General features: G+C 41.1%; 1 protein-coding gene across 16 annotated transcripts in view; it reads right to left on the reverse strand.

Moving 5' to 3' along the window:
* The window catches only part of cacna1g (calcium channel, voltage-dependent, T type, alpha 1G subunit), a 351,728-nt gene that overhangs the window by 172,640 nt on the left and 166,386 nt on the right, over positions 1-12,702 (reverse strand). For all 16 annotated transcript variants that reach the window (XM_037754983.1, XM_037754992.1, XM_037754991.1 and 13 more), the window contains 3 exons: positions 6,834-6,990; positions 1,269-1,560; positions 60-152 (listed from right to left, as the gene is read on the reverse strand). In XM_037754983.1, the coding sequence (XP_037610911.1) occupies positions 60-152; positions 1,269-1,560; positions 6,834-6,990 (542 nt within the window). The remainder of the gene's footprint in view (positions 1-59; positions 153-1,268; positions 1,561-6,833; positions 6,991-12,702) is intronic.

Below are 12,702 nucleotides of genomic sequence, written 5' to 3' on the forward strand. Positions count from 1 at the left end.
TGACCCGCTTGTTCAATCATCAGCAGGACATACGCACGCACACAGCTGGTGGCACTTACAATGATGAGTAGGATGAAGTAGATGAAGTTGTAGAAGGAGTGAGCATCCATCACAAAGTACATGATGTCCACCCAGCCCTCCAGAGTGATCACCTAAAGACGAACACAGGCAGAGGAGAGAAAAAGACAGCTGTGATCAGACAACTCATAAAAGAAGAACCCAAACAGAGAGTAAAAATAGGAAGTAAAAGAGGCCATATTTCACAGTCTAGACTGTTCCAAATACCAAGACTCAGCAGAAGACTAATCCCCAACATTTCTCTTGTGTGCTTTACCCCATGCAGGCAAACCGACCAGACTTTTTGGGGGGACTCATGCCCAATCTGGCTTTCGTCCTCCAAAATTACCCCCCTCAGCTAGACGGGGATGAATGAACTCCCCGACAAAAGGCTTTTCAGATGATGTGGAGATAGCAAGCAAAATGGTGTGGAAAAATGAGGCCACTGTCTGGTGGCGTGGCGTCCTGCTAATCCTGTAAGTTCCTCTGATACAACAGCCGCAAAAAGGCTCCATTTCTCCCTTTTCGTGTCCATCTTGTATTACCGTCAGACCCTAATGTATGTGCCTCATTGTTAATTTTGGCAGCTATTTTAGATTTAGTCTAAAAGTGCTTATTATTTTCAGTCACATTTCAGTCATTTTCACTCTTCATAGTTTCAATCGACGACAACTCAAAACATTTTAGTCAAGTTTTAATTGCCGAAAAGTTATTTGATTTTAGTCAAAATGTTTCCTCTCTTTTGTCCCATTTTTTCAGCCCGTTATGAGACCCAATCCACCCGCCCAACATGTAAAAATATGCGTTACTCAACCACCCGAACCCGACCCACAAACCGCCAACTTTATGCATTATAGTAGCACAGTTGTCAGGATTGAGGACTGAGACAACAAGGACTAAGACAAGAAGGACTGAGACGGACGGAGTGCCGCCGCAGCGTGTGTGTTTGAGAGGAAGAAGTTCATATGTTTTAAACTACATTTTAGTCTTGTCTTTTTTCGATATTGCATGTTTGATATCGTCACCTTTAGTGTTTAATGACGACGGTGCTGTCTCGTCATCGTCTCGTCTTAGTCGTGGAAAAAAAAGGTTGTTGATGAACATATTTTGTCATAGTTTTCTTTAACGAAATGAACACCGATGTGCCTCATTGCAAAATCGTATCTCTCACAAACTGATTCTTTTTTTTCCGGGCCGGCACATTTTTTCACCTGAAAGATGGCGATCCAGGCGTAGCAGATGTTGTCAAAGTTGATGGCTCCCTTGAAGGGGTTGAACTGGCCGGTGGAGCAGTTGGTGTAGTACTGGTTCCAATTGACGCAGGTGGTGTTGTCGGTGCTGTTGTAAGAGTCCGAGCCCAGCGTGCACTGCAGGCCTTCCTCGTACACCTTGGGCACCGAGCCGCAGTCCCTCATGCCGTTCTCCGGGGGCTTGGAGCAGATGAAGGGGTTCTCGTCATCGTTTTCGGTGTGGAAGTATTTTTCCAGCTCCACAGAGGGAGGGCTTTTGGGGAAGAAAAAAAGAGAGGGGTTAGCCTACAGTGGTCTCGAGAGTACAGAAATGTGTTGAGAGATGTGCTTAAAGTTGCAAGTCAAATAATAACTGGTCTTTTTGAGTATGACTAGCATGATCCTTTTTGTCCATTCTGAATCCATGAATAACTTACAGTGTATTCTACACTTCCCTTGAAGTGAGATGATGTAACTTTTGCGTGTGTGTATATATATAAATACATACTGCATATACACAATATACACATTAAGGCTTTCAATTAAAATATTTAATCGCGATAACCGCATGATTGTCACACATTTTTTATTTGTTCAAAATGTAGCTTTAAGGGAGATTTGTGAAGTATTTAATTTAATCTTATCAACATGGGAGTGGAAAAATATGCTGCTTTATGCAAATGTATGTATGTATTTATTACTGGAAATCAACTAACAACACAAAATGATGACAAATATTGTCCAGAAACCCTCACAGGTACTGCATTTAGCATAAAAATCATAACCTGCTCAAATCATAACATGTCAAACTGCAGCCCAACAGGCAACAACAGCTGTCAGTGTGTCAGTGTGCTGACTTGACTATGACTTGACCTCAAACTGCATGTGATTATCATAAAGTGGGTATGTCTGTAAAGGGGAGACTCGTGGGTACCCATAGAACACATTTTCATTCACATATCTTGAGGTCAGAGGTCAAGGGACCCCTTTGAAAATTTGCCGAAATTTAGCGTAAGTTTGGAGCGTTATTTAGCCTCCTTCCCGACAAGCTAGCATGACATGGTTGGTACCAATGGATTCATTAGGTTTATTAGTTTCATATGATGCCAGTATCTTCACTCTAGCTTTACAACCGTAGAGTTGCATTAATGGAAATTAGTGCCTTCATCTTTGACTTTTTATTTATCTGTGACATGCTAAAATATATTATAATGAAAGGTAAAGGGAAAGGTTTCTCATACTAGTGGGGTTGCTAACTATTGTCTATTCATTCAGATGACACTGCCTATCAAACTATTGGGACCATCCACTGTAGTTTAACCTGAGCAGATTCAATGTAGATATAAGGCTGGGTCATGTATCTGCTCTCTGATTGGGTGAGAGTAGGAGTAAAAGGAAGCTTAAAGGTAAGTTAGGTCAGGGCTGGAGAATGATGTTGCCTGTCATGGGGCCCAGTAGATGTATGATGGCACAGCCTGATCTCACTGCAGGGCCTAGTGACAGGTCAAAACATCGTTTAACATGAATACTGGACTTCCATAGGAACGCTCGCCAAACTTTTGGCACATTTTACTATTCTTTGATGACTATCGGGAGATTTAGCCTCTCAAACAACTTACTTCAGTCCAAGGGGGCTTATTGGCATGGGTAACATACATTTACATTACTAAGCAACTGTGAATTCAAAACAAAAATCTGGTCCTCTCTCAAGGTTCCATGGTGGAGAGGTGGTCGTGTTCCTCTGGCTCTATCTACCTGGCGTGTAGAGGAGGTCGTGTTGCTCTGTGTTGCTTCATCTGTAACCTGCTTTTGCTGACAAGTCTAGGCAGTTAAAATATGAAATGATGAGTCTACCTTTGAATTTTTGGCATTCACTGGGTGGAATTTGAATTGAACTTTGAAGCCACAAAGTCTACAGGTTTTAATTCCATGCAAATCCTACATCAGCTGATTTCACTGACACAAAATATTCTGTCTTTTGCCCTTACTCTGAAAATCACAATATTCCTACTAAGCTGTTTACATGGCTTATGAACATAAATATTCCGCTAATATTCCTGTTTGCATGTAGACATGCATACTCTGATAAACGTAACCGGTGGCGGACATGTTAAAGTTAACGCCTTAACGCGCAACTTGTGATTTTTAGGTTGTAATGGGCTCAGTTTTAAAGCTAGAGTAAAGATACTGGCATCATATGGAACTACAAAACCAAATGAATCCATTGCTACCAATAATTGCATACTAGCTTGTCGCGAAGGAGGTTAAATAATGTCCCAAACTTAAGACTACATTTTGTTGAGGAAAAACTGGAAAAAATGTTCAAAGGGGTCCCTTGACCTCTGACCTCGAGATATGTGAATGAAAATGTGTTCTATGGTTACCCACATTCAGTTTGGGGCAAGCCATAGTCAAGTCAGCACACTGACAGCTGCTGTTGCCTGCTGGACTTGAGTTTGCCATCTTATGATTTAAGCGTGTTTTTTTAAATGCAGTACCTGTGAGGGTTTCTGGACAATATTTGTCATTGTTTTGTGTTATTAGTTGATTTTCAATCGTAAATATATACATATATTTGCATAAAGCAAGCATATTTGTCCACTCCCATGTTGATTAAATGTATTACATATTTGACAAATTTCCCTTTAAGGCACATTTTGAACTGATTAAAAATGTGTGACAATCATGCGGTTATCGAGATTAAATATTGCAATCGATAGCCGTAATGTGTACATTGTGTATATACAGTATGTATGTATGTATATATATATATATATACATATATATATATATATATATATATGTATATATATACACACACACACACACACACACACATTTATGTGATTAACTGCGATTAAATATTTTAATGGATTGACAGCCCTACTCTTAACATGAACCGTATCAAATTGGGAACATTTTCATATTCTGAATAATAGTGGAATATTAGTGTGCATGTAAACAGTCACTGTTTAGAAGTCATTCCAACAGGAAGAACTAATCAGCGAAGCCAGCTGTAATTGTGTTGACAAACCTTGGGGCTAAATAGCTGGGGAGAACCCTCCCGTGTGCATTGTGTCAGATGAGCACACACGTTTGTCTGCCTGCTTCAACACCTCTTGGCATATCTGTTGACAGAGCATTCCTCTGTCTGGAATAACTGGCAGGTGTGTCTGGTGATTGTGTCACATTCAGCTGACGGCCATTAATAATTGCATAGTAGCCTCAAACACTTTGAGGGGCCCGGACCAGTCCCACTTCAGGACCACCTTACACTTTATTTATACATTCTTAAAAGCTGTTTAACACTTTGAGATGATCTGCAAGAACACCTTTTTGGTCTGATGAGCTCAGTGCTAAACACATTTGATTTATCGCACCCCGCGAAATGACGCATGAGATGTGGTTCCTACCGGGCGCTCTCGCATATTCTCCACCAGCCTAATAAAGAGTCACTGTCAGCCCAGTTAACAGCTGCTGAAGCATTAAAATATGTATCGGCGATATGATTACAAGATAAATGGAAGCAGGGGGCGTTAACACAGATGTGTTTATGACTTTGGACATGGAGCCAGACTTTAAATGTCATTCATCCGATACAGAAATACAGACCTTTCAGATACAAGAAGAACAAATTGATGATGATGACAAAAAAAATATGCCAGCTCACCAAAAGCCATTATGCATGGGCTTAAATTACAGGCTGTGAGATGTCATAAATCCCATAGAGAGTAATGAAGCCAGGATGACACAGGGAACATGAATAAGTCATGGGGGCCCATGTTCCATATACCGTGATCTTTCTCATTATTCCAGGGCTCGTCGCTCTCCCATTCATCATTGTGATGAGACTCAATAATCACTAACCTCATTGTCTTTAGCGCATGACCCAGTTTAGTGTTGCAGGGTCAAGGTTTACTCCACAAGTCTTACCTTGGCCTCCTGTAGACCTGTTTGCAAACTCATCTGTGTTGTTTATCTCAGCTAATATATATATAAATATATAATGTTTTATAGTACTGCATGTAGGCACTTTTTGTTCATTTTGTTCTGATGTTGTTTCTTTTTCATGATCTTCCTTTCACCATTTAAAAGGATAACTTTGGTTTATTGCAACTTTAGTCTTCTTTCTCTCTCTTCGCAATTTAGGCCATCATTTCTAATGGTTATTGTGACAATGTATCCATAGCGAAACCTATAGGAATAATAGCCAAGCAAAAGCCTGCCAGAATAAATAAAAGTCAATTATGCTTTAATGCTATCATTTCCTAATTTTAAAAGAAGGGGCTTTAAGTGGCAAGTCTTCCAATATTTAATCAAACTGTAAATCAGCCGCTTATTGTCACACAATTGCACACAGCACAGCAAACGGTGAAATTTAGCCTTTGCATTTAACCCCATCGTAGTAGTAGAAGCAGTGGGCAGCGACTATACAGTGCCCAGGGGAGCAGTTTGGGGGTACGCTGCCTTGCTCAAGGGGCACCTCGGCAGTACCAAGGAGGCGAACTGGCACTTGTCCAGCTTAGGGATGTCGTGAGGACCGATACTTAGCATTAGCTGTTAGCTCCGTGCAGGACTGTGCTGCTTACCGGCTGCTAACAGCTAACGTTAACTAGCTCTCATCCTTCCGATTTCAACACGGGAGGCGTCATTGATTTGCATTATGATGCGTTCAGGCTCTGTTCCGTCAAATGAGCATTGGGCAAAGGTTTTGGTTTTTGGTGAGAAACTTGAATAAATCCAGTTGTTTGAAAGAGATGTTTTCACAGCAAGATAAAATAGATAATAGAGAGGGAATTTTGACCTGTTTAACTTCCTAACAAAAACCAGCATGCAAACGGTAATAAAGGAGTGGATGTTGAAGCAAATGGGATTTATTGTTTTACTTTTGTTTTTTACCTTGGTATCGAGAATCGTGGAATTTCACTGGTATTAGTATCCACTACTAAAGTTCTGGCATCACAACATCCCTAGTCCAGCTACCAATCCCCGCTGGTGAGGACTTGAACTGGCCCAAGCCAAGTCCCCATGCATTGAGCTACTGCCGCCCCAATCTGTAAATTACGTAAATCTATTATAGTGGAAGAAGTATTCAGTTAATTTACTGAAGTAAAAGTGGCAATACTACACTATGAAATAAGTTCTACGTAATGTTGTCGATTGAGGTTGACGATAATGTGCCTTCTACCACTTTTATCTGAATTATTAACTGTTAACTAGTAGCTATATAATGTATTACAAATAACCGTATTGTACAAACGTAGTACAATACTTCCCTCTCAGTTGAAGTAGATGAAGTATGAAGTTGCATAAAATGGATATACTCAAGTAAAGTCCAAGTATTTGAGTTACTTTCCACCACTGTCTATGATATTAGACATACATTATAGCGTGACCCAACACTGTAGCAATATTCATCCTGAAGTTAACATTAAACTGAGCATTACAGACTAGAGTGCAGGAATCGCAATAAACAAAACTCTACACACACTGGCACAAACACACACAGATAAAATATTGACATAGTAAAAAAAACGTGGAACTCACATGGAGAAGTTGCCGAGAAAGCAGCGGTTTCGGAGCAAGCCGGCCCACAGCTGGACGCCCACGATGCCGAATATGAAGAACACAAAGAAGCAGAGCAGCAGCACGTTGCCCAGCATGGGCAGGGTGTCCAGCAGCAGGGTCACCAGGATACGCATACCTGAGAGAGGAGACGAGGACGAGGTCAAACAGCCATTGACACTGCCTTGTACTGGCCAATTAGAACACATTTAGTGTCTTTGTTCATTTGATCAAATTATACACTTGCAAGTGGATGCTATAACACTTTTTACAGTTTAATAAAAAATCAAATAATAATGATACATGGTCGAAATAGTAGCCTATTACACATCACAGTCTAATGAATTTAGCCTCCCTGTGTTTTATATTAGTTAAACAGCTTAATGACTGTGACTGTCAAAACAGGGTCATTCATTGGAACAGATGAAGAGCAGTGCTGTGGGCTACAGTGCTTGTAAACAATATGGGGTCTGGCTCTTGACGAACACAAGTGATTCACTATATTCATTTGTCAGGACGATGTTTTTCTGCCACTGGGAAGGATTTTAAGGAGAATAAAATTAACAAACTGTTACCAATAAAGGAGCAGTGTAGAAATCAAAAAGTGTCTCTTGCTCATGTTGATTAACTCTCTGCAATTCTACTGACTCATGATGGCACTTACAGTATAAATGGTATGTCAGTCCACTGTCATATACCACTTATCACTGCTTTATACCAATTCTTATTAACGTATGCCACTGATGTGTGGCACTGATAAATTACGTGTCACTGCTGTTTCAATGGTTGGTACCGCTGTCCTTGACTGGTAATCAGACAAATCTGCAAGCTCATGTTTTATTTGGGTATTGTGGGTGTGAATGTGTGTAACTGTGTAAATATCAAGCAGGCCATTGTAGAAAACAGAACGTGTGCTCAGCAACATCCTTCCTCAGATGAATGAAGGTTAAAAATACATTTGGATAACACAAATCCTGAGTCAAACGGAAGTTCAGAGATTTGTTAGCAGTTCTGTGAGAGTGTCAGCGGTACACCTACAGTTTGCTCTGAATTAACGCCACACTAAAAGACCTGCTTTTTTCGCCTTTCATGCAGTACATCCCTGATTCTGTCAGCTCTGGACAGTGTTCCCTCAAGTTTCTGACAACACACACACACATGCGCGCGCACGCACGCACGCACACACACACACACACACACACACACACACACACACACACACACACACACACACACACACACACACACACACACACACACACACACACACACACACACACACACACACACACACACACACACACACACACACACACTTCCTGCCGCCCACACACTCCCTCTGCTAAATCTGGCTGTGTCCCTCTGCTGTTGCAGCTCTGATTTTGCTCTTACTTTCCTGCACTGATTTTCTTCATTCTTTTCTTTCCATCTATCCATCCATTTATATATCCATTTATCCATCTATCCATCCATCTATCTATCCATCCGTCCGTCCGTCCATCCATCTATCCATCTATTTATTTATCCATCTATCCATCTATCTATCCATCCATCCATCCATCCATCCTTCCATCTCTTTGTGTTGTTGCTACTATGTAATCTCTCTGTCTTTGTCCTTCACTCTCTCTGTCTGCCCACATCTCTCTCTCTCTCTCTCTCTCTCTCTCCGTCCCTGCAGGCTTCCCTCCCAGCAGTAACCTGGCGAGTCAGGCATCAATAATGAGGATCATTTTTTTCTGATCAGGGGTTTTCTGGGTAATCGGAGAGACCGGGACAGTCCCTGTCAGAGCGCCACCAGAGGTCCTCTGCTTGGCTGACAGCCACCGAGGATCACAGGAGAGACAGGGAAGGACACCGAGATGAAGGAGAGAGCAAAGGAGAGAGAGAGAGAGGAAGAGAAAAGGAGAGATGAAGAGAGCCAGAGCCCTTTAGATGAACTCAAATATATAAATGTTAGCATGCTAATGCTTGTTGCTTTAAATGAAACACATGCATTTACAGAAAAGAATAAATAAATTCCGTCCACGTTCCTACCCCTTTCAACTATACTGGGCCATCTGGGAGTGGCACACCAAACTGCATGAGCAACTTTTCATATTTGCAGATATTCTGTGGGTACACACTGAGACAGAGCCTTTTTGCTGTTGACGGATGGATGGAAAACAAGGAGGATTTGCTAAGATATGGAGAACAAATAAGGAGAAGACAGCCAGGAGACGTAGGGAGGAGAGGAGCCAAAGGTACTACTGAAGGATGGGATCGATGGGCGACAGTGAGGAGCGTCTGCGGGATAACATGCATGTTTGGATTGTGTCTTTCACAGCATCATTCTCTCAAAGGGAGCGATCTGGATATGAGACCCAGCTGGGGAGAAAGTGACAGCAGTGAAAACACAGAAACTCTTGAATGGCATCCAAGAAAAAACACTGTTTTCAAGTTATTTCAATTCAATAATAGCTGCCATATCATGCATTATGCAATTATCAGCATAGCAATGTATACAATCACAGTGGGAGATGACACTAGGGCTGCCCCTCTTCAGTCGACTAAGATTTCTTTAGTCAATTAGACATTTTTTATGCTTTTTTCACACTTATTTCTAAGAAACTTATGAGCACATCTCTGGGCTTTTATGTGATTCGTTGTGGGGAAACTCAGTTTCACAGATCTGTTCATTAAATCAACTAATCATTTAGTCGACAAAATCGTATGAGTGATAATCAACTAAGAATCTCCAGCCAATTGTGAGACTGCTATCAGGTCATTAAATGGGCATAATCAGAGGGTCAGTCGGGGCCTGCTACACCCGCTAGTAGGTTTTATCATCGATTCACATGGGCGATCACCGAAAGAAGGAATCAAAGAAGATGACAGCTAACGCAGTAATTATGACAGGAGCAAAAGCGGATGTCATGCGCTGTACAATAGACAGCATGACACAAAACTGAGTTTTTTTACCCAGGAGACCAACAAATTGTAGTTGTCTTTGTGTTCGAAACCTTAAGTTTCACTTTTCAAACATAGTTATTTTAAGCCAAAATACGGTCTTTAGCCCAAAACTTAACTGACTGGTATTGTTGCCTGAACCTAAACAACCTGTTTTGTTTCTTTTCAAAAAGTAACGTTTCATGCAGTTTTACGTGTTGCTTTTTTAGTTTCACTTTCACTTTTCAATCCTAGTTGTTTTAAAGGTCCCATATTGTAAAAAGGGAGATTTTCATGTCTTTTATATTATAAAGTAAGTTTAAGTGATATATAAATACTGTTAAACGAACACTCAATATACGGAGAAATAAACACAGAAAGTATTCATAAATTGTGCGTTTGAAACAAGCCGTTAGGATTTCTGTCCATTTGTGATGTCACAAATATACAATATATAGACCATTACACGGTTTTAAAAATGAACATTCTAAATGTTTCCCAGTTTATTTCCTGTTGCAGTGTTTGTAAATAACATGACAGGAAGTAAACATGGACCCAAACTCTTGCCTAGCAACGCAATTACGTTGGCTGTATTCGAAACCGCATACTATACCAGTAGTACGTACTGATTTGGCCAAAATGTAGTATGTAGTATGCAGTATGCGAACAAAAGCAAAATCTCCAGTATGCCAAAAACACCCGGATGTCGTACTGATTTGGAAAAATTCTCCAGTATGCATCAGACCAGTCTATCTCGCCTACTGTATCCCACAATGCAAAGCGCTGGAACAGCACAGGCTACGGGTACAAAAACAGCAGCCAAAAGCTGCTTGTTTTTTACTTTTTTTTTAGCTATTTCAACACTAAATTCACTTCTGAAAGTTTTTGAGGCGAGAAATCAACTGTGTAGATTATTAATATCGGCAGTTTTACGAAGTTAGATGGCGAATCGAACATTTGTTCCACCGTTGTCGGAGTTCAGAAGCTCCACAGAATACCGTGACAGCAAGCTATTGCCTGCCCGGGTCGCTGCCAGCAAGCCGGGTAGTCACGCTCAGAGACCGCTATGAGCTGCTGGAGCTCACTCCGGTCTCGTAGGCAAGAGGCTTTTATTTCCTTGTTGACGGATAGTTTGTTTAAATATCACAACACAGATGTCCATTATAAATTAACAAGAACCTGTGTTTATCTGCCTTTTTGGAGTTGAAAAGCTCCACAATCGCCCGCGGGCGTAGCTCGCTGGAGAGCCGGCCAGTGACGCTCACAGAGCGGCTGCAGAGCAGCAGAGTGGCGAGGGAAGATGAGAGGAGAGGAAGAGGAGAGAGAAAGAGCAGCTTCTGACGGGGCAGAGAGATTCCTGATGAGACAACATGACACTTTTTTTAACATTTCTCTAATATCTGTTGGGAGATCAGTCCACTTTTTTTTGTTGCTGTAACTGAAAAAGCAGTTTGAGTAAAGTAAACGTTGTGGATGAATGTTATATATTTCCCGTCTCTCCTCGTTGATGATCCTGTTTGTCGGACTTCATTATGAAGTGTTAGAATAAATAGTTTAAACCTGCAGTATCTTATAAAGTAAACAAGCATAACATGAACAACAAAATCAAACTTGTATTTTTTGATAATATTGTAATAGTGGTACAAGTTTGTTTTTTTGTCCTGTGCTTTAAGAGCTGGTTTAAAGGCTTAACCTCGTCTAGCATACTGCTAAATACATCACTTTAACTGTCACATACGGCATACTACTCAGGAACGCAGTATGCAGTATGTACTGTATACTGCATACTGCGCTCCTGAGTAGTATGCAGTATGCGGTTTCGAATACAGCCGTTGTCATTCCATTGAAATGCGTGTTTCAGACAGAGCGTGACTACAGGTATATTCAGGCAGACAGTATGAGAAAAATAATGTGTTTTTTGAACATTAAAGCATGTAAACATGTCCAAGTAGAAACACAAAATAGAAGCATGAGCCTGAAGATAAGCATCATATGTCCCCTTTAACCAAGTTGTTTTGTTGCCTGAACCTAAACAAGCTGTTTTGTTTGTGTTCAATAAGGAATGTTTCATGCAGTTTTGCAACGTGTTAGAACGTGTTGCTTTTTAAGTTTCACCTTTCACCTTGTTTTAAGCCAAGATATGATCTTTTCCCCTAAACTTAATTAAGTAATTGTGTTGCCTAAACCTAAACAAGCTGTTTTATTTTTGTTCAAAACGTTTACAACGTGTTGCTTTTCAGTTCCCTTTCACTTTTACAAAGTGGAAGGTGTAGCAGGCCCCTACTGACCCACATCTATGAGGTTTATAATGACCAATAACAAATTGGGTGAAATTTCTTTGGTCGAGGACAGCCCCTAGATGAGACTCACAGAGAAAATATATCTCTGAAGCTCTCATAAATGCACTGTGAAAACGTTAGTAAATGCTACGCTACAGCAAGGGAAACATCATGTCATGATTCAAGAGAAGCCATCCAGTGCAGGGAGTTATGCAAAAGCGGAACTGTGAGTCATTGCCTGTGGCCATTTGTTGCCACTTGCTCTTTGGTAGGATATCTGTTTAACATAATTGCCCTGAACTCACAAAGAAAAGAGTATTCTGATACATTCAAGCTGCTGTCACAGAGGTGTAGAGGCTCCTACACTCTGACAGACCTGACTCGCTGCCTACAACAGCAACTTTATCTCTATCTTTCTCTCTCTAGCCATTAATGAGCAGCGCAGGCACGCACACACACGCACGCACACACACACATCCCTCGCCTGGCTGTAGGCAAACACACATACACAGAGCACACATTGAGCAGCAGCTCCTTCAAGTGATTGCCCTCATAGTGTAATGTGCTGAGCTGTTAGGATGCTGCTTAGCTGTGCCATGAGTTAGCGGCAGCAGCTGAGATTAGTGTCTGCAGCAGGCCGAAGGCAC

The sequence above is a fragment of the Sebastes umbrosus genome, chromosome 20, assembly GCF_015220745.1.
Source record: "Sebastes umbrosus isolate fSebUmb1 chromosome 20, fSebUmb1.pri, whole genome shotgun sequence".
Lineage (NCBI taxonomy): Eukaryota > Metazoa > Chordata > Actinopteri > Perciformes > Sebastidae > Sebastes > Sebastes umbrosus.